Source organism: Strix aluco, chromosome 1 (genome assembly GCF_031877795.1).
Source record: "Strix aluco isolate bStrAlu1 chromosome 1, bStrAlu1.hap1, whole genome shotgun sequence".
NCBI lineage: Eukaryota > Metazoa > Chordata > Aves > Strigiformes > Strigidae > Strix > Strix aluco.
The window spans coordinates 171,775,587-171,799,690 of NC_133931.1; the positions used below are offsets into that span (position 1 = coordinate 171,775,587).

At 49.2% G+C, this 24,104-nt stretch overlaps 5 protein-coding genes across 13 annotated transcripts in view; 3 read left to right on the forward strand and 2 right to left on the reverse strand.

Annotated features, from left to right (window-relative positions):
• Positions 1 to 3,406, forward strand: part of OBSCN (obscurin, cytoskeletal calmodulin and titin-interacting RhoGEF) — a 195,739-nt gene extending 192,333 nt beyond the window's left edge. For all 6 annotated transcript variants that reach the window (XM_074845565.1, XM_074845521.1, XM_074845530.1 and 3 more), the window contains 2 exons: positions 48 to 197; positions 334 to 3,406. In XM_074845565.1, the coding sequence (XP_074701666.1) occupies positions 48 to 197; positions 334 to 511 (328 nt within the window). In that variant the 3' untranslated portion in view covers positions 512 to 3,406. The remainder of the gene's footprint in view (positions 1 to 47; positions 198 to 333) is intronic.
• A 1,880-nt stretch (positions 3,407 to 5,286) lies between these two features.
• Positions 5,287 to 7,017, reverse strand: CYP8B1 (cytochrome P450 family 8 subfamily B member 1). Its single transcript, XM_074845689.1, has one exon. It carries the CDS (start codon positions 6,878 to 6,880, stop codon positions 5,360 to 5,362), a length of 1,521 nt encoding a protein of 506 aa, XP_074701790.1. The 5' UTR covers positions 6,881 to 7,017; the 3' UTR covers positions 5,287 to 5,359.
• A 273-nt stretch (positions 7,018 to 7,290) lies between these two features.
• ACKR2 (atypical chemokine receptor 2) lies at positions 7,291 to 18,688 on the reverse strand. Its single transcript, XM_074845703.1, has 3 exons — positions 18,270 to 18,688; positions 13,168 to 13,229; positions 7,291 to 10,627 (listed from the first exon to the last, which is right to left on the reverse strand). The coding sequence occupies exons 2-3, from the start codon at positions 13,208 to 13,210 to the stop codon at positions 9,513 to 9,515; spliced, it is 1,158 nt and encodes a 385-aa protein (XP_074701804.1). The 5' UTR covers positions 13,211 to 13,229; positions 18,270 to 18,688; the 3' UTR covers positions 7,291 to 9,512.
• On the forward strand, positions 17,644 to 23,257 carry HIGD1A (HIG1 hypoxia inducible domain family member 1A). Of its 2 annotated transcripts, none has more exons than XM_074845711.1 (4): positions 17,644 to 17,737; positions 19,628 to 19,735; positions 21,400 to 21,534; positions 22,319 to 23,257. In XM_074845711.1, the coding sequence occupies exons 2-4, from the start codon at positions 19,633 to 19,635 to the stop codon at positions 22,366 to 22,368; spliced, it is 288 nt and encodes a 95-aa protein (XP_074701812.1). In that variant the 5' UTR covers positions 17,644 to 17,737; positions 19,628 to 19,632; the 3' UTR covers positions 22,369 to 23,257. The 2 variants fall into 2 exon arrangements, with proteins under 2 accessions (XP_074701812.1, XP_074701821.1); XM_074845720.1 differs by having other exon boundaries at positions 17,673 to 17,706.
• Positions 23,258 to 23,944: 687 nt separating this feature from the next.
• CCDC13 (coiled-coil domain containing 13) overlaps positions 23,945 to 24,104 on the forward strand; it is a 34,998-nt gene continuing 34,838 nt past the window's right edge. The window contains exon 1 of one of the 3 annotated variants that reach the window (XM_074845589.1): positions 23,945 to 24,097. The gene's annotated coding sequence lies outside the window, so the exon portion shown is untranslated. The remainder of the gene's footprint in view (positions 24,098 to 24,104) is intronic. The other 2 variants (XM_074845620.1, XM_074845579.1) reach the window with 2 other exon arrangements.

Below are 24,104 nucleotides of genomic sequence, written 5' to 3' on the forward strand. Positions count from 1 at the left end.
CTTAAGCGATGCCCTTCATGCTGACCAGTTCTCTTCTTTTGGGGCAGGTTGAGTGCCAACTACCCTGTCAGCTCCGATGCAGCCTGTGAGTTTCTGAGAACAACCAGGAAGGGTAAAGTGAAGCTCACGCGATGCTACGCGGGTCTCTCCGGGGGAGCAGTGTCCTTTCTCCAGAGCACACTGTGTGCAAACCCCTGGTAAGATGGTCTCTGCTCTCCCAACAGCAGAGTTGGTGCAGATCCTGGCTACCGCCCCTTCTTTCTCTACATTTGCAAGGAGCCTCCTCACCCAGTACAGATCCCCGACTCACCTTCTCACCTTTGTCTGCTCTAGGGGAAGGCCATCAGCCTCGGAGTGCCTTCAGAGCCCGTGGCTTCAGGAGACAGGTTTGGACAACAGGCAGCAAGCACTGGTTACCTTCCCCACCACCAAACTGAGGAATTTCCTCACCGATCGTGAAAAGAAAAGGGATCTGCTGTGCTCAAAGTATGGCCTCATGATTGCACAGTGACGTGGATGCGGTGACAGATGTGAATTGTCTCCCTCTCCCCTTCTGCACTTAGTGTTTGGTACCAAATAGTCCTGCCAAGTTGCTGTGCATCAGCTGAGCTGGGGTAACTGCTCCCTGTGAATGCAATTTAGCACAACTGAGCAAATTCATCTATATATGTGTATTGCCACAAGGTAAGAACAGAAATACAGACTGTTAATACGGCTCAGCTGACCAACGGTAACTTGACAGCACGTGTGTCACTTGGCTGTATGCTCCCTGGAATGACCGGGAAAGATTTGTGAATGGGACTAGCTACCAACCCCAAGCAGCTCTGCAAATCCTTCCCTGAGGTCAGCGAGACTCTATGCGTGCAAATGCTGGGCACTGACTTCTGCCCCTGGCCCCAGGACGTGATCACCAGACACGCTTTCAGACGTTACTGCACTGCTCATCCCACAGTGACCACCTCAGCAAGGTCTGAGTGAGCGGTGGGTTTCTCACCTGCCTCCAATCTAAAAGAATTCAATGACCAGTTATGAAGGGAAAATAGGAAAAAGTGAAGCTATTTTGGGGGCTAGTATTAGACAGCAATATATCTTCAGGCTTTGGATGTAGAGGTGCAACTAGTTAAAGCTCTGAGCAACCTGGTCTGAGCTGATAGCTGACCTTGCTTCGAGCAGAAGGTTGGTCCAGAGACTTCCTGAGCTCCCTCCCAACCTGTCTGGTGATCCTATGTCTTTGCCAAGTGCCAGACACAGGCTGGAGTAGTGAGACTCTGCTAGCGTCCATCAGTGGCCAGGCTCAGCACGTCGCTTACCTGGCCAAGTTCTCCACCATCCCCATGGGCCCGACTCTAGATTAACCACAGGTCTAGAGGGCTATTCTACCTGTGGAGCAGCAAGAGGCTGCAAAGGAAGGAGGTGTGTGTTATGTGTGTGACAGTGGTACCACAGAAGAGATTTTAAACAGGGCTTTTCATAATCTGCAAGGAAACTCACTCCTGCCCGAGCTGCAAGAAGCAAGCAGAGACAGTCTCTGTGAAAGCAGCCTCGTAGCTTGACTTTGTAGCACAAGGTGTGTATGAGGAGGGTAATAGCAATGGGGTTTTCCAGTAACTGATAAATTGCACATCCTACTCCTGAAAGAGGCCATAGCTTGCTTAGCTTTGAGAAAAGTTACTGTTCTCCCTGGGGCCCAAGTTGACTCTCCGTATGCCTCTCCACTTGGGCAGCCCAGCTCCCGCTCTCTTAGAGCCTCAACCACTGCTCAGTGAGCTGTGTGGCTCCATGGAGGGTCACCAGTTCTCCATGGGCACCTGCACTGTCATGTCTGCAGAGTTGACCCAGCTCCTCAAAGGTTTCAAAGTTTGAAAACACCACAAAACTTGGTTTTGGGGGCATGTATTTGAAGTCTCCCATTAGACCTAGATGTCACAGAGGATCTTACAGCAACCCCTCACCTGTCTGATTGTATCTGCATCAATTATCTTAAAAACATGTTAAAGAACAAACACACAGAAACAACTCTTGAAGAAACCAAGCTGTGACGTGATCTATGGGCACCTCTGGGAAAGATGTTCCTTATTGTTAGCACGTGAAGCATTTAGCTGTATGGCTTTCCCCACAAGCAGGGCTAAAACAGGCTTGTGCAGAAAGCCTTTCCTGAGCCCACCCAAGTGTCAGGTGGTGGTGTGAGTGGTTCATTGCAGCCTCGCTTTGCTTCCCATCAAAAATGCTCTCCCATTCTGCCTGGCTTGACTGCGTTTGTATCAGTGCGTCCTGCCTGCCACAGGGTATTTCTGCATATGCTGAGACTCATGGGAATAACTTGGCCACCAGACAGTAAAGGCAGCAAATGCAATGGTGACCATGACCTAGTTACATGCAGATGTTGTACCACTAAGAGACTTTGCCACTTTGAAGCCTGGCTGCTCTTCTCTGGGGAGTGCACAGGCACATCTGCCAGGAGATGGGGCAGCAGTGGCGCGGGCAAATGCTGTGTGTTTTAATTCTTTAAAAAAATCCTGAACTTTCATGTTCCTCTTTCTCCTTCAAAATCTTCTTTCCTTTGCAATGGATGGTGTTAGCTGTGTCATCGTTTTGTACTTACAACCTTTGAGTTTCTCTGAAGTTAATGATGTATCTACTGGTGCATCTGAGTTTCTTCAGTTTTCCTTACAAGCAGCAGTAAGCGGAGGCTTTCTCGGAGTATCTGGCTGTGTTTAGAGGAACGAGAACGGGAAAACAGTTCCTAATGCATTACAGCTTAATACTAGAAGTGATGCTGTTTAACCAGGGATTGTCTTTTCCAGCACGTTTAACTCATATTGTTCCAAACCTGAAGTGTGCAGCATCATGACTCTTTCCCTTGCACAGCGTGCGGAGCAGGAACTGTAACTGAGAGCAGGCACTGACTCAACAGATCGTAAAACTTTGAATGTCGAAGTAATATTGTCTTCACTATCCACTACAGAAAAGAAAACCAAGGCTTTAGGGCCAGACTCTGTGCTCAGTTCTCCTGGGGGATAGAGGAGTTACACGAGACAGACACTGCCATGAGGTCTGCCCCCCAATAAACTTTTCAAGACCCTGGATTCCTTCCAATTTAACTTCTTTTACAAACACAACAAGGTTTCTGTTGGCACAGGCTAGTTCTTTGCTCTTGCTGGTACACTTTGGGATCGAAAGCTCAGTGCCAGGGGACAACCCATCTAAGCATAAAACTTAATTGCAGATTAACTCATTTGGAGCTTTCACACTCTTCCGTGTATGAGTCAAATGAAGGAATTTTTTGTTGTTGTTGCTTCTCATAACCGCATGCATTTGAGCATGTCTGAGGTCTTTTATAGACTCAATACTGTTTGGTTAAATAAACCGTTCTGACAAGGAAGTAAAGCCAGATTTTTCTGCTGAATCATTGTCATTGTCCTTATTTTTATATCCCACTCCCAAGCCTAGTCCATGTTTGTGCAACACCCATCCCTCAGCCCTCAACTCTGATCTGGCGTCCCTACAAGTGATAACCACAAACATACACTGTGCGTTAGCAGCGAACAACCTTCATGCAAACCATCCACACAAAAAATACTCTTGCTAGAGCCTTGGAGTGGGGACATCACTTGGCCAGGGTATCACTACAGCTCTGACCTGCCCAGCTATCCCAAGGCATTCCTGGGCATGGTTTGGAGCTGGCAAAGATCACCCATCGGCCAGAACATAGGAAGAGCTCCAGCTTAATTCTTGGTAGCAGAGCAAAGAAATGAACACACGGGTAATTAAAAAGAGGTGAGAACTGTAGAGGGAACATGGAAATTGTGAAAAGGTGCTGGAATTGTTAATGTGAATATTAACTGTAACAGTCAGGCCTTGTGCAGTTACAGGTAGTTTTTGGTTTACCTTGGCTCTGCCACAGCTGCTTGATAGTTTCTGTCTAAATTTCCACCACTGGCTAATGACCAGCCTGGCAATACGCAATAGTTTGCCCTCAACATGCAGTTACAACACAACCCTGTCCTTTGCAGAACAAAGCAGCATCTGGCTTTGATGCTTGGACACATGCGAAAATGTTTGAGTTTCATTCCTCGGTCATACATAATCTCCAAAGTCCAAGGTTAGTGTCAATGTTAAAATGCTGAGATTTATCTTCTGTAAGGATTGATGTCAGAGCCTAATTATTGAAAGAAAAAAAAAGCAAAGCAAAGCTTAGAGCAAAGATTTATCCTGCACTGGATTCAGCAGATAAAACAGAGATGTTTGGGGGCTCGTAAGGTTACAGTGGCTGTAGCCTGTAAGGGATTGAGGTTGTTTTTTCATGCCCCACATTGGTTTTCTAGCCCCTTCTCATCACCCTATCCCATTCCTTATAGCCACTTTGGGCCTTTGCAGAGTATGGGGTCTAAATTTGGAGGGGAGCTGGCACTTTCCAGTAGGCATCTCCTGGGAATACCATCAGCCCATGGGGCTCAAGGAGAGGGTAGAGGACCATCAAGACGCTAGGAGCTCACCCCCCCATCAAGGCTCAGGCACTGCACCCCAGACACCCACCCCCATCTGCTGACACCACAGACACACCGGACCTCCAACTCATGGCCTGGAATTTAAGGAAAGGAACTTAATAAGACACCAGGACAGACTGTGCTGATCAGGTGCAGGGTGTGACCAGACAAGTGTATGGACCAGCCACCTATTTAATCACAACCAGCCATTTTTATCCCCTTACCCCTCTATTTTTCTCCCCAAATCACCTAAATCCCTCCTTTTTCCCACCTTTGGTTCTTCCCTTAAACATTCTATCATAAGATCTGTGCAATCCCAAAATGCTCTTCCCCTGCACACCATAAGATGTGCCCCCTCCCCTGACAGCAGTCCCCCTTAGTCCAGAGAGCTGCTCCCAGAGAGCTGCTCCCAGTGACACATCTCAATGGGTCTCACACCGGGATTGTGGGTCTGATGGCTCCACTGGGACAGTCCTGGGAGGGACCTGGACAAAATGCTCATTCCTTGGAAGTCCTTAATTTGGGTTCCCACCTGCCAGTATGCCCCTGTGCTCCTCTGGGCTAGTGCAGATGGGTTTTTGATGGGCTGATGACCCCCATGATGAGGCTGGGAGTAGCCTGGCAGGGTACTATTTGTTTCTCTGTGCTCCTTTATGGGTGTGCAGTTGAGTTTTTACCACATAACCCAACACCACAATAACTGGAGACGCAGAGCAGTGATACATGTGAAGGAGGTAAAGAGAAAAGCCATGATAACCATTAAGCAAACAAGATCATTAGTGTTGGTGCCACACCAATCTGATAACCATGGGATCACACAATTTATTTCACAGATAACACCAGAAAAAACAATGCAACAAGGACATCCCAAATTAAAAGCATGGCCGGTATCTGAAGCAAACATCGCGAACAGGCTGCATCGTCCCGAATCCCCAGCGGCTGATGTCTATCACTGGGATCTCCTCCTCTCTGTCGACCAGTTCCAGGTCATAGTGACTCAGCATCAAGAACACAAACAGTTTAATTTCAGCGACAGCGAAGAACCGCCCAGGGCAGATGGATACTCCTGTCCCCCAAGGCATGTTGAAGTATTTCAGCCTCTTCCCATTTTTATAGAAATCTTTCTTGGTGCCATCTGGGTTTATGAAGCGGTCATACTTAAATTCATAAGGCTTGGGGTGAATTTCTGGGTTCATCTGCACAGAGATGTGTGGGAACAGAGCCACCCTGTCTCCTTTGCGGAGAGTGTACTCTGTTCCGCTGCTTGTCTTAAGTCTGGTGTCCTGGAGGACAGCTCTGACCAGTATTGGGGCTGCAACCAGCCTCAGGGTCTCCTCCAGAGCACTGTCCAAAAGAGGAGTCTGGTTTAACATCTCCCTAGTGATGTTAACTGGTGGGCTCCCTGGCTTCACTTCCTGGCCATTCTCCCTCAAGACTTTAGCTACTTCATCCTTCACAGCCTTCATAGCTTCTGGATGTTTCATTAGATACAAGAGTAGCCAGAAGGCAGTTGGACCTGTATTGCCTTGGGATGCCCAGAGGAGCATAAACATGAAACGATCCCGCATGTACTTGGGAACACCGTTTTCTGCCAGAAGCTGGTCTTGATCACTTATCCACCCACTGATATTGTCCTTCTTCACGGACAGCATGCTCCAGAAAAACCTCTTCAGCCGTTCAGCTTCCATTTTGTCCTTGGGAGGCAACACAGAATAGGCCAGGCGAGGGAAGAGGCGGTCGTACTTCCGAAACTCGTGGAACAGCTGGTTGGAGTGGATGCGGTCTTGCTCATTAGCTTTCTCCATGTCATCTGCCCCTTGGTGTGGCTCAGTGCCATACAGAGACAGGTACCCGGCTCTGAAGACGATGTTGTAGCAGTAGTGGAAGAGGTTATCCTCTTGCCACACTTGCTTCTCCTCTCCTGAGCTCAGACTGAAAAACATCAGCTTCTGAAAGTTCTCCAGTGTGGATTGTGTTATGGCAGTGAGTCCATCTCCCATCAGATGCTTCATGCTGGATAAACGAATTATGCTATGGTTGGCTTCAATGGGCTTGTAGCCAAAAACCTGCCAGACCAGTTTAGATGCAAAAGTCCTAAAGTCCAGTTTAGATCGTGATTCCTTCATGATGGCTCCAAAGCAGAAGGGGTCCATCACAAAGGTGAAGTAATAGCCTCCGATCAGTACTGTGAAAATATCCCCGTGCTTTCTCTGCATCCTTTTTAGAAACTCTAGACTATCCTTTCTGAAATCTAGCACATAACCCAGCCAGGGAATGGTACCTTTGTCCAGAGGTGGCTCATCAGGTCTCCGTCTCCGAAACACACCCAGGAGGTAGAGCCCACCAAGCAGTGATGCTATCAAGGTACAGAGGAGGATCACCCAGAGCGCCATGAAAGCTCTGCACCCATCCGGGAGCTTAGGCTAGAGCTAGGCTGGGGCAGGAACATGCTTTTTATTCCCATCCAGCAGCTGACACAGACGCACAGCTGACAACCCCTGTCCCCATTGGCAGCAAGTATTTGCCTTTCCCTGTGGAGCTCTCCAGTGTGTACTTCTCCCTTGATGAACAGAGATTTTTAAGGTGGAAGGTACATTGTAATCAAGTTGGAGTTACTGGGCTGCTATGTAAGGTAGATGGGTGTTGGCACATACTCTGCGGCAGCTTAAGCAAATTCCCTTTTCTAGGCTGCATGGAGCTCAGTTTTTGAAAAAGAGGGTTCAGAGAATTTCACTCAGAGATTTCTGCCTTTAAGACCAGGCGATGGACACACACTGCAGGAACAGTGGATGTTGGAAATGCTACTGGAAATGAGCTCAGGACCGAGGGAAGGGGGTTACAGCTGAGCTAGTTTGGTCTCAAAAGCCAAGAGAAAGAAAGGTCTCTAACATTTTAATGTTCTCCAGCACAGAGTACCCCATAAGTGCTTTGCCAATGAACACTGCTAACTCATACAAGGGTTAAACAAAGCAGGTCTGCTTCCCCTGTGAGTGATGAGGGCTTGAATCAGTTGCATTTGCTTTGCACCAGATGTGTCTGGAGTCTGCAAACAGCCAAGCCCACCTCCTGGCTGGAGAGCAGCAGCACCCAGATGAACGACAGCACTTTCTTCTGTCCCGATGTACATACACCCGATGCTCGGCAGATACAAATCAGTTGTGACCCCTCCAGCCAGTGGAGCACCCCCAGCTCTCTGCCCTCCTGCTCTCACCCCTGTACCTGGCAGTTTTACCCAACTTCCCTTCTGCTTCTTGATCCCTCCTGCTCCCCACTCTCCAGAGGGGGTTCAGGGACGACGCCAGGGACCCTGTGCCCCATCCGGCACTATGCCTCTGGGTGCTGCCACCCTGATCTGTGCAGCCAGTCACCGTAGCCTCTGCCCCAGCCGCTGGCACATGGACCTCACAGCACCCTCATGGAGAACAGAGAGTGACAACACATGGGAAGAGAATTAAGAAAAAGTATTTAATAAGGGGACAGGACAGACTGCTGTGAGCAGGTGCAGGACACGCTGCTTATGCACAACCAGCCCCTTTTATACTCCCCCCATTTCCCCCACCTTTGTCTTTCCCCCGAGCATCCCATCATAAGTTTTGCACAGTCCCACAAGACCTCCTCTGTATGGGATCACAATCTTCATCTTAATTTTTTGCTTCCCTGTTGCTCTCCCCTTCCACATTCCTTCACAATGACCTGACCCGTGAAGTGAAGGCCACATCATAGTATCATAATATTTATTCTGCTTTTTTTTTTTTAAAGGAAAGCTCCCAGCCTTACAATTTTGGAAACACGCTGTAGCAATGTTGGCAAGAAATATAAAAGCAATGAAAACAAATTCACCATTCTAGATCAACTCAAAGCCCTTCTCAGTCCAGTAACCTTGGCTAGCAATAAAACTAAGGGGATGAGTGTTTTCTCTTTTATTATTAATTTCAATTTGTACAATTCTAGTCAACTCCCATGCTCAATAGGTTTCCAGGCTGGAAAGGGCCCATTTAAGGTTCAAGAGTATTTGAGGTGAATAGTACCCTTAAATAAAGGTCAGCAAACAAATAATGTTGAACTTTAAAGATACACTGGATAAGGATTGGCTAACAGCTATGTTCTGTTCAAGGCCATGCTCTCACTCCGTGGTGTTGCAAAGCCAGCATTTATGTAAAGACAGTATCCATGGATCTTTTTTATCTTGTTAAAATATACCTTGAGGAAGGCAAATACCTCCATTACTGTTCTGCTGAGCTCTTTTTTTTTTTTTTCTCTTTCTCGCTGGTTGTTAGTGGTTTGAACTTTGTTGCTGACTGAACTGATCTCAAATCAGTTGATAATTGAACTGATCTCTAACCAAGGATCTGTCCCTTGGAAGACACAGTTTCCTGCTCAGCAGACCTGAGTGTGGCACAGCTCATCATAATGGAAAAACCCATCATTGGTCAGACAACCCAGTTTAAAGGTGCCTAATTCCTCCCATTGTCTCTTCTGGTAGACAAAGGGATGAGCCCAGTTGAACACATCTACCTGGCAGATGGCAAAAGCCGGGAGAAGCAAAGCCACTCCCAAGGCTGGGCTTCTGGCCACCTGTGTCAGGCCTGATGGATGAACATGGCAAATCCATTGCCCAGCCCACATGATGAGCTGGAGGGATAATGGGATAGCTCTCCTCCATCAGACCCTTTGGGATCTATGGGGCAGAAGTTCTGCACAAGTTTCAGTTTGCATTTTTAAAGCACAACATCTAGATAAGCTGCTGCTTCATCCACTAATGCCTCACATACTCCAGACAGGACCTGGGCTTCTTCCATGAGCATAAACCTAGGGCAATCCTTTTATAATAATGCCAATTACAACAGAAACAAATCCCACACATACTTTTCTAATGTCAACATGGAAAATCCTCATCTCAGTGCTGGTGTTAGGATGAAATATCTAGTTACACAGTGCTGCGGGATCACACCAACTCCATCGCATGGCCAGGACCAGTAAAACACAGCACAGAGGGCATACGTGTAATGTAAATGTAAATATTTATCATGCATTTGTGATACTCAACATTTCTATCTCAGCTGCATATCTGCTGCAAGACTGGCTTGTCTCTGAGGGCTGGATGTCAAAGAAAGTGCTTCTCCTGAAAATGGCCCGAGGGATCTTCCATAAAAATAACCTGAATCGTTTTTTCACAAAAGCATAGAGCAAGGGATTGAGACAGCAGTGGACAAAGGACAAACTCTCCGTGATCTGCATGGCATAGTCCAATTGCCTACTGCTTTCACAGCTCCTGATCACACCAACATCTTGCAGGGAGTGAAGGATGAGGACAATGTTGTAAGGGGACCACAGGACAAAGAATACACCCACCAGAGTAAAGACTAAGCAGAGTGCTCTCCTTGAGCCAGGCATATGAGACATGGTGAGGACACACGCTATGCGGGAATAACAGAAGATCATGAAGAGGAAGGGAAAAAGGAAACCCAGGATGTTTTGAATAACCCGAAAGACAACTTTCCAAAATAAGTGTTTCTGGCCATAATCATGGGCACATGTGATGGTTTTGTTGTGGATTTGCCTTGTGCTGCTGAAGAGGCCATCAGGAATGGAGAGAAGTATGGAAAGGACCCATACCACCACCAAGACAAGGACAGACTTCCTCCGTGTCATGGAGCTGCGAGGAGAGCAAGCATGAACTATCTGCAGATACATGTCCAGACTCATGCAGCTCACAAAAAAAATACCACTGTAGAAATTCACAGTGTACATGGCACTTAAGACGGGGCACAGTATGTCCCAGGTCACCCACTGAGAAACGTACAGGGCCCAAAAAGGAAGGGTTAGTAGCAAGAAGAAGTCTGAAACCACCAGGTTCAGCAGATACACCTCAGTCATCTTCTTTTTCTTCCTGATGTACATAGTGAGGACAATAAACAGCAGGACATTCCCGGCCAACCCGACAAGGAAGACCACAGTGTAAAAAGATGGCAAGAATACTCTGCTAAAGGAGAGTACCTCTTCTTTTGTGCAGAGGCCATACTGTGTGTAATCCTCCTCATCCAAGTACTCATACAGGTAGTCGCTCGAATTGGCAGCATCCAGCAAGGTGGAGGCAGTTGTTGTTACCAGCTTTGAAGTTGTGTTTGACAGGTGGCTGCCTAGGAGCAAAAGACATGGGGAATCAAATTGTTGTTCCAATCCACACAGCAAAGGCAAACATCACATCATGGAGGGTTCTCCTCTAGTCCATAGGTTTAAATTTCTGCCACCTTCTGGTAAGTATTTTATATCCTGCACTCCTTGGCCTTTGCCTACAGCATGGGGACAGCTGTATACACATATATGTAAAAAAAATAATTATGGTTACTTACTCCGACACATTAAAACTTGGAAGTAAATGAGAATGGTCTCCTCTGGCATAACTCACCACTTCCTCCTGCCACCACTGCAAGATATTGAGGAAGTTTCTGCTCTAAATTATGACAAATCCACCACCACACTTCACTATGAGGAGCGTTAGATTCATCCGGGTTGCTACTGAAAAAGTGGCATCTTAATTCTTGGTGAAGCAGAACGTGCCACCAGCACCTTTATGTTGGTGGGGCTGCTCTCAGAGGTGAAACACTGAACATATCACTGTTCCTGTAGGACACTGACCCTTCTCCATGCTGGCTCTAGGACACTAAGCCATAGATTCTTGTAAAAGGTAAGTGGAAAATATAGAATCATAGAATCATACTGTGCTGGGTTTGCGTGTAGCGGCGTTTTGGTAGTGGGGCAGGGGGCTACAGCGGTGGCCACCTGTGAGATGCTTCTTGAAGCTCCCCTGGCTCCAAGTTGGACCCACCTCTGGCCAAGGCCGAGCCAGTTAGTTGTGGTTGTGCCTCTGTGATAACATATTTAAGAAGTGGAACCTGAGAGGAGGGGGAGTTGTGAGGGAGATACCTCTGTAAACACCAAGGTCAGTGGAAGAAAGGAGGAGGAGGGGGGGAGGTGTGCCAGAGCAGAGACCCCCCTCAGCCCGTGGGGAGAGGGCAGGCTGTGCCCTGCAGCCCATGCCAGACAGTGGTGGAGCAGATGCCCACCTGCAGCCTGCGGAGGACCCCACGCTGGAGCAGGTGGCTGCGCCCGGAGAAGGCCGGGACTCTGAGGGAAGCCCACACTGGAGCAGTCTGTTGCTGGGAGGGCTGCACCTCATGGCAGGGACCCACGCTGGAGCCGCTCATGAAGAGCTGCAGCCCATGGGAAGGACCCATGTCAGAGAAGTTCATGGAGGACTGTCTCCTGTGGGAAGGACCTGACACTGCAGCAGGGTAAGAGTGCAAGTCCTCCTCCCCCTGACGAGGAAGGAGCAGCAGAAACAAAGGATGATGAACTGACCACAGCCCCCATCCCCTTCGCCACTGTGGTGGGAGGAGGCAGAGAAATCAGGAGCAAAGCTAAGCCTGGGAAGAAAGGAGGGGTGGGGGGAAGGTGTTTTTAAGATGTAGTTGTATTTCTCACTGTCCTACTCTGTTTGATTGGTAAATTAATGGTGGTGGTGGTGGTGTTTAAATTAAATTGATGTTCTTTTTCTTCCCCAGTCAAGTTTGCCTTTTGTCCATGACCATAATTGGTCAGTCATGCCTCCCTGTCCTTGTCTCAATCCCCGAGCCTTTTGTTTTATTTTCTCCTCCCCAGCCCCGAGGGGGAAGGACTGAGAAAGCAGCTGCATGGTGCTCAGTTGCCCTCTGGGCTTAAACCACGACACATAGAATCATAGACTCAGAGAATCACAGGATGGTTTGTGTTGGAAGGGACCTTAAAGACCATCCAGTTCCAACTCCCCTGCCATGGGCAGGGACACCTTCCACTAGACAAGGTTGCTCAAAGCCCCGTCCAAGGTAAGGACATGTAGACACCAGAATCAACTCCCGAGTGAAGGTTAGAAGTAGAGGTAGAGATTTAGCTGGAAGGATGCTGCTGGAGCCGACCCTGCATGAGATGAGGTGTGGGTTGAAACCCTGCTGATAGGGGAGGGCAAGGGCCGTGCAGTCGGCTGCTCTCCAGGACTGCAGGCTGGAGTCAGTGTTTAGACAGCTGCAGCCCAGATTTCAGGAAATGATGAGTGATGTGGACAGCTTCCTACTTTTGGAGTCTTCTTTTCAGAAAAAAAAACCCACACAAGAACACTACATGGGTTTCATCCTCCAAAAGCCACCCAAACTGTAACGGCTGTCGCTGAAGAGCCCATCTCCCACTGTGGGATCAGGATCTGCCTGAGCCACCTCCTGTCGGTGCTATAAAGTTTAATGTGGCTTTTAAAAATCAAGACTAATGTCCAGGCTCTGACAGCAAACCATGGCTGTCACAGAGAAAAAATAGTGCAAATTCCCCTCCACCCCTAACACACACTTTTCCAGCCATGGCCAAAGCTGCTTTGCTCTCCTCAAGGACCTATTTCTCCCATTGCCCAAGAGACCTACAGCCACCAAGTAATGAGAAAATGAAGCTGTTCATCCCTGCTTGTGTTATGCATCCCAAGGAGGACATACCCCACGGTGACTCCGCAACTTCTAGGGATGGCTCCCTCCCCACAAACACCCCAGGAAAGGGGAGCCCCTCCACCCCTGGGTTAAGCAAAGCACCCAAGGCTTGGACTGGGGCACTGAGGATGCTTGTGGGTGTGCAGCCATAAGGGGTGAAACTGTGGACATACCTGTTGTGGCTCCATGACTAAAACTGCTTAAATAAATACCCATTCCAGGCAAGTCCAGGCAGCTGAAAAGAAAAGAAAAGAAAATTTTGTTTGGGCTGGATTGAAATGTTTTCTTGCTGTCTCGTAGTTCTTTGGTGAGTGTCACAGGGCATGTCAGACAGAGCAGCCATAGAGAGCAGAGATCTGTCACAGGAGAGTGCCAGAAAAAGAATTTTCTGGGAATGAGCTGCCTTTTTTTTTTTTTTCTGTTTCGTATTTTGGAGAAAATTCATCCTTAGCCATATACAGTTCTGACTGTATGCCTTCAAGAGGAAACCAAAGCTGCCCACCCTTCTGACCACAGCAACACCCAACGAGACTCCTAAACACCTTCCCCCCCTACACACCCTCTGCACCAACATCAGGACAAGCCATCTCCAAATTTTCCACTTCTGAGTCTCTTCCAGCCCACCAAGATGCCTTTTCTCCCTCTGCCGTGTCTTCCCCGCTCTGTATCACATTGGCACTGACATACACATTCCCATCCGGTAGCTCATAGTAGAGAACTGACAAATGCAATGTAGACTGAGCTCACAAATGAATCCCAAGCCTGCCCAAGCACCAGCGTTTACAAGCTGGCTAACTTTCAAGAAGAAAAAAGACCCTCTCCAGGTTTCTTATGCAGCTTTGTCTATAAGCAAGAAGCAGAAAATGCACTTACAGGAGCTTCTTCTGTTCCTATCCTGCCAGAGGCTTGAGCTAGGCTTTTAGGAACCTCTTTTATTTGTGTAAGAGCAGGAAATGTGAGCTCAGTGTGACCTCCCTGGTTTTGTTTTGCCTTTCCTGGTTTTGATAAGTGGTTGACAGCACTGGAGGAATCATCATCTCTGTGCCATGTCCGAGCACATCTCCCTCTACATCATCTACAACTAGCACCTGCACCCAGAGTCGGGCTTTGCCACTTGAGATACCCATCAGGACTGCAGTGCCTTCTGCCACGGGTGCACCAGGGACCCAGTGCCCCTCCTTCAGAAACAAAACCTGCTCCTGTAGAGCTCAATTCTTGCACCATGCCAGGGACAGCCAGCACCTCTGGGACCAAGGACCCACATCAGCACAACATGAAGATTGCTGGTGGATCCCGTGCACCCCAGCATGCACAGGCTGGGGGGTGAGACCACCCACAAAATAGTCTGAAGTAGGTTTTTCTGGGAAGTGCCAGACAAGTATCACCCAGACAAGCACATAGACCAGCCACTTGCTTAAAGATAACCAGTTCCTTTTGCCCTTCTCTCCATTTTTCCATGCACGCTTTTCCGACATCCACCTTGACCCTTCCCCTTTCTTCACCCCGTCTCCTCCCAAACAAGCAATCTGTCCCTAATTTCTTTTTTCCTGTTGATTCTGGGTTTGCTGTATCCCAGCCCCAGATGTGGCCACAAGCTCCCTTTCATTTTGTTTTCTAAAAGCTTTAGTTAGTGGAAACATCTGCCATTGCCTGGCAGGTGGACATTAAGATGATGTCATAGAATCATACAGTCCTAGAATGGTTTGGGTTGGAAGGGACCTTAAAGATCATCCAGTCCCACCCCCCTGCCATGGGCAGGGCCACCTTCCACTAGCCCAGGTTGCCCAAAGCCCCGTCCAACCTGGCCTTGAACCCTTCCAGGGAGGGGGCAGCCACAGCTGCTCTGGGCAACCTGTGCCAGGGCCTCACCACCCTCACAGGGAAGAATTTCTTCCTAATTTCTAATCTAAATCTCCCCTCTTTCAGTTTAAAACCATTACCCCTCATCCTATCCCTACACCCCCTGATCAAGAGTCCCTTCCCACCTTTCCTGTACCCCCTTTAAGTACTGGGAGGCCGCTCTAAGGTCTCCCCGGAGCCTTCTCTTCTCCAGCTGAACCCCCCCAACTCTCTCAGCCTGTCCTCACAGGGGAGGTCCTCCAGCCACTTCGATCATCTTTGTGGCCTCCTCTGGACCCGCTCAAACAGGTCTGTGTCCTTCTGATGTCGGAGGACACAGAGCTGGACACAGAGCTGAACATATGTTCACTCTGCCCACCCCCAGCTCCCCCAGGCAGGATTGGACCTGCTTGGTCTCTGCACGGAGAAGCTCCCAGGGCTGAGACCCTGGTGTAGAAATCTGCATTTTTTCCAGGAAATCTGAATGAGCCACGTGCTATGTGGATGCTGCATGATCCTCATCCCCTGCAGGAGCAGAAACAGCTACCAGGGGGGACACGGCTGGGGCCAGCAGGCGCTGGCAGCTCTGTGGAGACAATCACATCTTTGCAGGCAGCAGCGAAGCCTTACAAGTGGTACCAGAATAAGGATCTTATGACCATGGTTGAACATGCAAACAGAGATCAACCACAGCAGAGATGTGCTAGGCTCCTGGCACTGCCACAGGCATGTTTTGGGGACAGTTTCATGGCACAATCCTTCACTCAGCTGCCAAAAGTGTCTTTGATAAAGTGGTTTATTGGAGAGGTTTTAGAGCATCATTGTTGGTGAGTGATCACCCTCCAGCTCATTCCCTTGTCTCACCACCAAACGGGGCCACGGGGAACACACTGAGCATGCCAAGGCCATCCCCCGTACCAACACCAGTGCTCCTTACAAACCCCAAACCGCCCTGGTAAAAATGGGAGAACAGAGCAGCAGCGATGGCCACAGCTTCATATCCAACCTGCCCCATGGAAGGTAGATTTGCACAGAAAAATATGTTATTTTACCCCTTTCCATGTTTGCCATCGTCAGCTGATGTACATGTGTGCCAGCACTTAAAAGATATCCTATAATAAATATATATGGGCAACATAAAGATCAGCAGAGGGCAAGAAGCCACTTGCAAAGTCAAGGCGCCACAGACGCACGCAGGGATGCTACAGGTGACAGCGGTTTCATTAGACCAGCAATTAAAATGAAATAAGTTTTTGTTTTTAATTGAGTTTCTTCCCTGAAGCACATATTGCACAGAGCTGCAGGGAATTAAATGTGCCTCTGAGACTCAGTGGAGAAAGTAGCCTTTACTGTAATTTATTACAAGATTTTAACTCAATTCGGGAGCTCGTAATTGCATAGATTTTTTTTTTCCTTTCAGACTCTGCAGAGCCCTAATGGCTTTGGCAATTAAAGTAACCAGATTACCGGTAATGGGAAGCACATTTAGAGAGATACAGGTGTACTAACAAATGGTTATCTGAACCACTTTCTTTTATGCTGCCCAAAACGCCATGTGGCAGCGGCAGAGCGGCCCTGCAGGAGCAGCAGCTCTGCTTCCCGCCGTGTTCGGAGATGGGGAGTCAGGAACACTGCACCAGAGCACTGCAAAGCTGGGCAGCGTTTTTGGAGAAAAGGACTTTTCTTTGCTGCTTTGCTCTAACGAGCTGCCCCCAGGTATAGGGGAGGGTTTTAAGCATCTTCAGGATGCCAGGGGATTTTTCTTCCTGCTCCAGAGCGCAGTTCACTTAAACTCAGGAGCAATTTCCAGGTTGTCTCACTCGGGGCTTCAAAATCCGCTGCCTGGCGGACAGTGGGGGCAAAGCAAGCTCTGCTTAAAAGCTGAAATTGTGGAAAAAATAGTCAATGAGACAATTCACTGGCAGGAAAAAGATTCAGGGAAAGCTTCCACCTGATGTCCAAGTGTGGGTTTATACCGACATGAAAATGTTTTGAAGCGAAAAGCTGCTAAGTTGCAGAAAAAACAAAGCTGGTGCAGGGTCTGGAGCACAGGTCTGATGGGGAGCGGCTGAGGGAACTGGGGGGGTTGAGTCTGGAGAAGAGGAGGCTGAGGGGAGACCTCATGGCCCCCTGCAACTCCCTGAAAGGAGGGTGCAGAGAGGGGGGAGGAGTCTCTTGAGCCAAGGAACCAGCGCCAGGACAAGAGGGAATGGCCTCAAGCTGCGCCAGGGCAGGGTCAGACTGGCTCTTAGGAAGGATTTCTTTGCAGAAGGGGTTGTTGGGCGTTGGAATGGGCTGCCCAGGGCAGGGGGGGAGTCCCCATCCCTGGAGGGGTTGAAGAGTCGGGTTGACCCTGAGGGATCTGGTGGAGTTGGGAACGGCCAGCGTGAGGTAATGGTTGGACGGGAGGAGCTTCAGGGGCTTTTCCAACCCGGATGGTTCTGTGAACTTCAGGCTGCTTTTCCAACGTGCAAATGACGGCCCAGAATTCCACTTTCTGGGGTGGGAAAAATCGACACATTTAACCCAAAGTCTCTACGCTGTGCACTCCCGAGCCACCCGCGTCCCGCCACGTCCGGCAGACGCGGCCGCTGGGGTGGCGCCAGGGCTGCGCCAGCCCCGTCCCTTCGCTCCCACGGCCGCGGCCCCGCGCCCACCGCAATGCAGAGCCCCCGCAGTGACGTCACACTCGGCCCCGCCTCCCCGCCTGTATAAGGACGTGGCGTCAGCGCCCGCGCTCTGGATTGGCTGGTGGCGGGCTGCCGCGGGGCGCGCTGGGAGCTGGGGCGCTCGGCGGGGCGGGGTGATAGGCGGCCAATAGGAGGCGGGGGCGGGGCGAGCGCCAGGGGCGGCGGGCGCCGGCCGGTGTCGGGGTTAGTGAGAGGCGGCAGCGGCAGCGGTGTGGTGAGGGCCGGGGACGCGTGGCGGGAGGAGGCTGCCGGGGAGGGGGGATCGGGGGATCCGGGATGTGAGCTGGGACGGGGAGAGACCCCGGGGGAAGAGAAGGAGGAGGCACGTGGGGCAGATGTAGGGGCAGAGGCCTGGAGGGGGGTGAAGGCGCCTGGGCCTGGAGTAGGGCAGAGAGGCCTCGAGCGGGGTTTGTGGACCTGGGGCTGGAGTAGGGCAGCGGCCCGGTGCGGGTCTGGGCAGGGGGAAGGCAGCCTGGCGGTGCCCAGGGCTGCCCCCTTGCCAGGAGGGGCGCTGGGACCTGTCACTTTCCCACCCGTGTGTCAGAGCTGCCCCCCGTGGGTGTCCGCACACGGGCCCCGCGCCGGCCTGCTGCGAGTGTGGGCAAGGCCGGGGCAGCCGGGATGTGCGGTTCGCCCGGCTTCCTCCGCCCCGCGCCCGGCCCGGCCTCTGCGTGAGCTGAAGGTCTCAGAAGCCTCTTAGAGCGGACAAATTGATTCACTTCTCGATATTCTTATGTAAATCTCACCTCTGGCTGCCTCCACCTCTCCCGAGTGACAGCGTGCTCTCGTGTTTCCTTCTCTGAATGAGTCACGCTAAAATAACATATTTAGCAAATCAGGGTGGTTGTAGCAGGGGCAGAGAGACCAAGTCCTTTGAGTTGCAGAGGAAATGGGTTTGCACGTTTAGTTTAAAAAGCAGTCTGCTGAAATGGATGTGCCTAAAATGCTGTGTACCAAGGAATACAGCCACGTTTGGAATGTATCTTTTGCATGTGTTTACTAGCCTGTGCTTAAATTAAATTTCTGTCAGCTTATTTCACGAGCTTGGAGTACTTCCATGTGAGGCCAAGCTGTATTTTGCTGCTGAGCATGTTGATGGCAAAACTGGAACAATCCCGGTAGAGATTTTTCTAGCAGAGGCCTTTGTGACGTTGCTGAGCTAATTGTGCCAGCAGAAATAGGCAGTAAGTGAAGAATGATCCTTATGCCGGGCACTGAAGGAGGAACAGATCTTGATGTAATCTGTGACGGGGACAGAACAACAAGCTGGCAAATTTTGGCAGACGGTCTCACTGGTTTGGTGATGACAGATCAGTGATCAGAGCCCTTCTTATGGATGTTGCTGCTTTTTTCTTCTTTTTTTTCTTTGGGGGCAGGTGAGAAATCACCTGTGCTGCAGTGGAAACTCTCCTCTTCTTCCCAGTGCATCCGCACATGAGTCTGTGCCTATCAAAGGCTTCAGGACTCATTCCCACTCCTCAGCAGCTGCCATTTTACACTCTGTGTTGTCCAGCAGCAATCTGAAACTACGCTGAAGGAGTGAATGAGGTGGGATAGGCCATGGTAGTGACCGACGCGCTGCCGGCTAAGGCTGACCTTCCGCAGATGCTCACGTTTTATATACCCCGAGTGCGTTGGTCGTTGTTCTTGGCAGGGAGTGAAAGAGAAGGAATGAACTTTGCTGAGGTCAGAGCTGCTTTGAAGGACTAGCCTGTGAAAGCGAAGCAGTGTGGTGGAGGCTGGAAGTCCTAAAGGAAACGCAGGCAGTGACCAAAGCTTTCAGTGGCTTCTCGCTGCCTGTGAGTGAGGGGGGGACGACTGGGATCTCTGACAGTGTGAAAAAGGAAGGCAGAAATTTGTTGCTTCACTTTTTTTTTTTCTTTCCCTGTCCTTACATGTTCTAGTACACAAAGACCTTGCTTCCCAAGACTTCACTTGAATTAAATAATCTGTGTGTAGTTCATCAGCTGGAGTCTAGCTCCTGTGCTTGTATCTCACTATGTGGACATTCATGACTGGTGGAATATGCAAGGGATTTTCTTTTTCTAAAAGTTCTCTTAACTTGGTGTTTCCAAACATGAAGAGAGGCTCTTTGTCTTCACAGCCACCATGTCATCCGGTCAGGAATCCGTTTTCTCCGAGTATGAGACTGACACCAGCCAGACATCGAAGCTGTTAAGAAAATTTAAAGAGACGCCATTTGTACCCATTGGTAAGTTTGAAGATGAAGAAATGTGGTTACATAGTTCTTTCTCTTCATGGGCAATCAATATGGTAAACACCATCACTGCTCACTTTTTTCCTGTGAACAGGAAATTACTTTGAAATTACTTCCTCACGTAGGCTTTCTGTGTGGTGACAGCAGTACTGCTGCTGCCTAGAATGGTAGTAGTTCTGCAAGAAACAGGGAAATTAGTGAGGCCTGTTATCTCAAATAGAAAACTCAGAACCTACAATTACCAAAAAAAATCCAAAACCAACAAACCTTGAAAGACTGTTTACGTGAGTGTAAAAAACATGTTCAGGTGATTCTGTTAGGTGGTAAGGAGTATGTTTTGCAGCTGTTCTGCAGTACGGTTAATGAGAACCATGTGATCACTACGGAGTCACTAAAGCTAACAAAATAGAAAACAGAAGTATCTAAAATACAGCCTGCCTGCCAAAAAATGCATTTTCTTAGTAGGTTTTATGATACAACAGCTTGAGGAGGTTGTTAAAGTTCTCAGCCTCTCTGCTGAGACCCTGAAAAAGCCTCTGAGGAGAGGGAGAGGATCAGTCTTGTTCGTTCTGAGAACTTTCCTCCGGTCAGGAATGGCCTCTGACACAAGACACGTTTTGATTTCCACCCACCTTAAATGGAGAGCACTTGGGTCACTTGAGGTGAACTGTTCCAAGATACCCGTCACTGGTTCCTGTGGTCACAGGACTTTGCTCTCCAGCTTGTTAGGGCATGCTACGAACTCTGCCGAGTTCAGGTTTTCCCAAGCAGATTGGCAGAACTTACCTTCAGCCTGTGTCAGAGCTAGTTTGAAGGCCCTAAAACTCTTAGTTGGTATTTAATGAAGCTACCCTATGGATTATGCACCAGTGAAGTAAGGGTTCACAGCTTCACGAGTGGAGCTGGTAATACTGCTCAGAGAGACAAGCTGTCTGGGGCTCTTTTCTGGGTCAGTAAAAATAAACAACACTTAAAGCCTGGCATCCTCCTTTGAACTATGTAAATAATCATCCTAAATATGGAATGAAGTGGATGGAAGTGGGAAATTTTGTGCGTTGCTGCCACGTATTCTGTGAGAGCATCAGTACACAGGTTGGAGTTGGCACAGCCAACTCTGGTCTGTTGGAGGAGTAAAAGTGAACTGTATCCCTGTGAATGAGACCTTGCTGAACCCCTCTCCCCACAGCACAGGGCAAGTAACATGGGGCTTGTCCTGTCCCGGTGAAATCCAGCCAAACGTGACAACACCCAAACCAGCACCTCAGCAGGCCGGTGGGTGTGTCAGGAAGCATCCACCCGCTAAGGGTTCAGGCTACAGCCAAGCAGTGTTCTTGGGTGTGAGCTTCCTTGCAGGAAAGAGGGTGCAAGCAGCACTTGTTCTTTCTGAAAAATACCCACGAAACTTTTGACACCTCGAGCTACTGCTATGGCGTTGTAACAGCAGTGGAAGTCTCTGGCTTGTCCCTGCACTGACTTGTGCATTAAATGAGATGGCACTTGAGTGAAAACAGTAGACAGGCCAGGACTTGCCATCTACACAAAACCAGAGCGGTTAGATAAAAATGTGATTATTGCTAGGATATCTTGTTTAGGTGGGTCACTTCACACACCTCCGTGACTCGGATCTGGACTCACTAGGATGCTTGCATGCCTTGTAGGGATGGCTGGCTTCGTCATGGTGGTTGGCTATGGGCTGTACAGACTGAAGCACAGGGGCAACATGAAAATGTCACTTCACCTGATTCACATGCGTGTGGCAGCCCAGGGGTTCGTCGTGGGAGCGATAACGTGTGGTAGGTACCGCACGGGAGGCTGTCCTTGGCTACCGCAAACCGCGGAGAACCTCTCGCATCTCTTCTCCTAGTGGATAATAACAGCGTGTGTGAAATACCCTCGGGGTGGAAGTGTCCAGGCCATTATATTTCAGGGTGTTTATGGTCGTTAATTGGTGTTTTCTCACTCTTTCTAGAGTAATGTGATGTTTAAGTACGCATATTCAGTATGAAACTGCACTTCCAGAGTAGAAGTTTGGACTGCTTTTAGATGGGGGAAGTATGTGAGGTTCTGCAGGTGTTGAAATTAGAGGCAAAGAAAAGACAAGGCTATCCGATGATAATATTTTCCCTTGTAAATAAGTTGCTGTTTCTGAATTTAATGCATTGGAAAATCAGCCTATGGTATTATTTTCAGGACTGGAATTGTGTCCCTGAATGTCAGTACAGTGACTTACACATCCCAGGTCTCATCTACGTATTGCAGCTGTGAACGTGTATCCCACGAAACACTGTTTGTCTGTACCGTATTCCCAGAAGGCACAACAGAAAAGCTTGACTTTGGCTGCAAAGCAAACTAGAATTGGCTTGGGATCTGCATTTTCATATACAGTATACTTTCATACCCAGTTTCTCTGTATTGAAGAATTTTGTAGTGTTTATCACCGCTATTAAAAAAATAAATACAGACAGCAGAAGAGGAAGGGAAATGTTATTTCTGTTGCTCACAATATCACTCAGATTTTGAACCCCGTTATTTCCTCTTTAACCCAGCTTTCTAATTGTGCTTGTATTTCTCTTGTAGGTGTGATGTATTCCATGTTTCGGGAGTACGTGCTGAAGCCCAAGGAGTAACGGGAAGCTGACTGAAATCTCTGTCCTGGTGGTGGCCTGTGTACTGCAGCCACAAACCTCTGATCGAGGGGTTCTTGAGGGGAAAAAAAACCCAACACGATATTAGAGAAATGCCCTATATCTATTTTGTGTATGGTACACTGTCTTTAAGTTGGCAGCCTAAATGATTGTGCACTGGGAGTGTGGGTATCAGGGTCTGGTTCTTTCTGATTGACACTACCGTATCCCAGTTCTTAGGGGATATAGTAGAGTACAATCCCTTTATCTTCCCCTTGACTGTCAACTCAGCCCTAAAATTGGTGACTCCTTTTTGCTGCCATTGCCCAAAAACCACAAAGTCGGAACTAGCTTCTGTTAGGCCTGAGGCAGAACGTAGAGGCCACGTCTGTAAGATAGCGTTGTGAATGCTCTGCTGTCATTTTCTATCCTGTATATTTGTCAGCCTCCAACTTTGTAATTTAGAAGCTTCTAAAATATTGAGATATAAACATCTATTTTTTTTTTATTTAAGGCATGAGATAAGTATTTGGTATGTTGCAGCTATTTAAATGTTATATTTATTCATTGTTAATGAAGACACAGGCTCCCTATTTTTACTATAGATTTTCAGACTCTTGGATTACTACATTTTGTAACTTTACTTACAGTGTTCTTCTGAATAACATTTAAATGTAACACTTAAAATACATATTGTGAAAATTAAATCTTGATTTGGTGTTCTAATGCTTTTAAAGTTAAAAGGATATGATCTAGCTCTGATTCCTGAATCTGAGAAGCCCCCATCGTCCTTGATGAGGTGTTAAAACCCTTCTCTAAATTGCCACTGTTATTTTACACTCCTTGTATCTCCAAAAGCTGGTCACAAAAATAAATGTGTTGATAAAGCCAATTTGTAAAAACCTCATTTTCTCCTATTAGCTTACATTCCATGGTGACAGTATGATGTCTCTTTGTGACAAGTGCTGCAAGGTACATACTGCACCTCTGTGACATAGTGTACGAAGCAGCGGGAGATGAAACAGGAATAAACATGCGAGCACTGCAGATAACAAGTGTTTGGCTATGAAATACGAATAAACATGAGCACTGGAGATAAGCGTTTGGGTATGGATTTGTTGCGGGGGGGCTCCCCTTGTGCATGCAGCCTCCTGCGCAGGGATGGGGTGAGCTTATATGGGTGAATAAAAATCACCTGTGAGGGCGCAGCGCTCCTGGAAAGGGTGTTCCCAGCCGCCGCAACCCTGCTGCCCTTGACTGCTCTCTCAGGTCTCCCTCGCGGGGTGGAGCTGGGCAGGGCGTACGCAGCCGCCCCGCCATTGCGCAGAGGCCTTTTCCTGCAGCCGCCCTCCTCCGCCGCCCCAGCACGGGGCCGTGGGGGGCGCAGCTCGGTTCCCGAGGCCCCGAGGGGCTGGGCTCTCCGCGGGAGCAGGCAGCCCTGCGGCCGGGCGGCTCTGCCGGGGAGGGGCGGCTGTGGGGACCCGTCATGGCGGCCGCGCTGAGGGGAAGGGCGCGAGCCCCGCCCTCGGGCGCCGACGTCCCGCGCTGGGCGCATGCGCGGCCCTGCCCTTCCCCTGCCCTTGGCGCCGCGCCGCGCCGCCGTTGCTATGGGAAACGTGTGGGGCTGCGGCCGCGCCGACAGCCGGAGCGGGAGCAGCCGGGCCCGGCCCTGCCGGGGCGGGCGGCCGGGAGGACCCTGTCGCTGCCCTCGGGGCCGGGGAAGGCGGTTTCGGTAGGCC

Excerpts from the sequence above, each read along its gene's own strand:
- CYP8B1 (XM_074845689.1), bottom strand. The coding sequence starts at position 6,880 with ATGGCGCTCTGGGTGATCCTCCTCTGTACCTTGATAGCATCACTGCTT.
- ACKR2 (XM_074845703.1), bottom strand. The coding sequence starts at position 13,210 with ATGGGTATTTATTTAAGCAGTTTTAGTCATGGAGCCACAACAG. Across the intron at positions 10,628-13,167 it reads TAGTCATGGAGCCACAACAG|GCAGCCACCTGTCAAACACA; the intron begins GTATGTCCACAG and ends TTTTGCTCCTAG.
- HIGD1A (XM_074845711.1), top strand. The coding sequence starts at position 19,633 with ATGTCATCCGGTCAGGAATCCGTTTTCTCCGAGTATGAGACTGACACC. Across the intron at positions 19,736-21,399 it reads GACGCCATTTGTACCCATTG|GGATGGCTGGCTTCGTCATG; the intron begins GTAAGTTTGAAG and ends CATGCCTTGTAG. Across the intron at positions 21,535-22,318 it reads CGTGGGAGCGATAACGTGTG|GTGTGATGTATTCCATGTTT; the intron begins GTAGGTACCGCA and ends TTTCTCTTGTAG.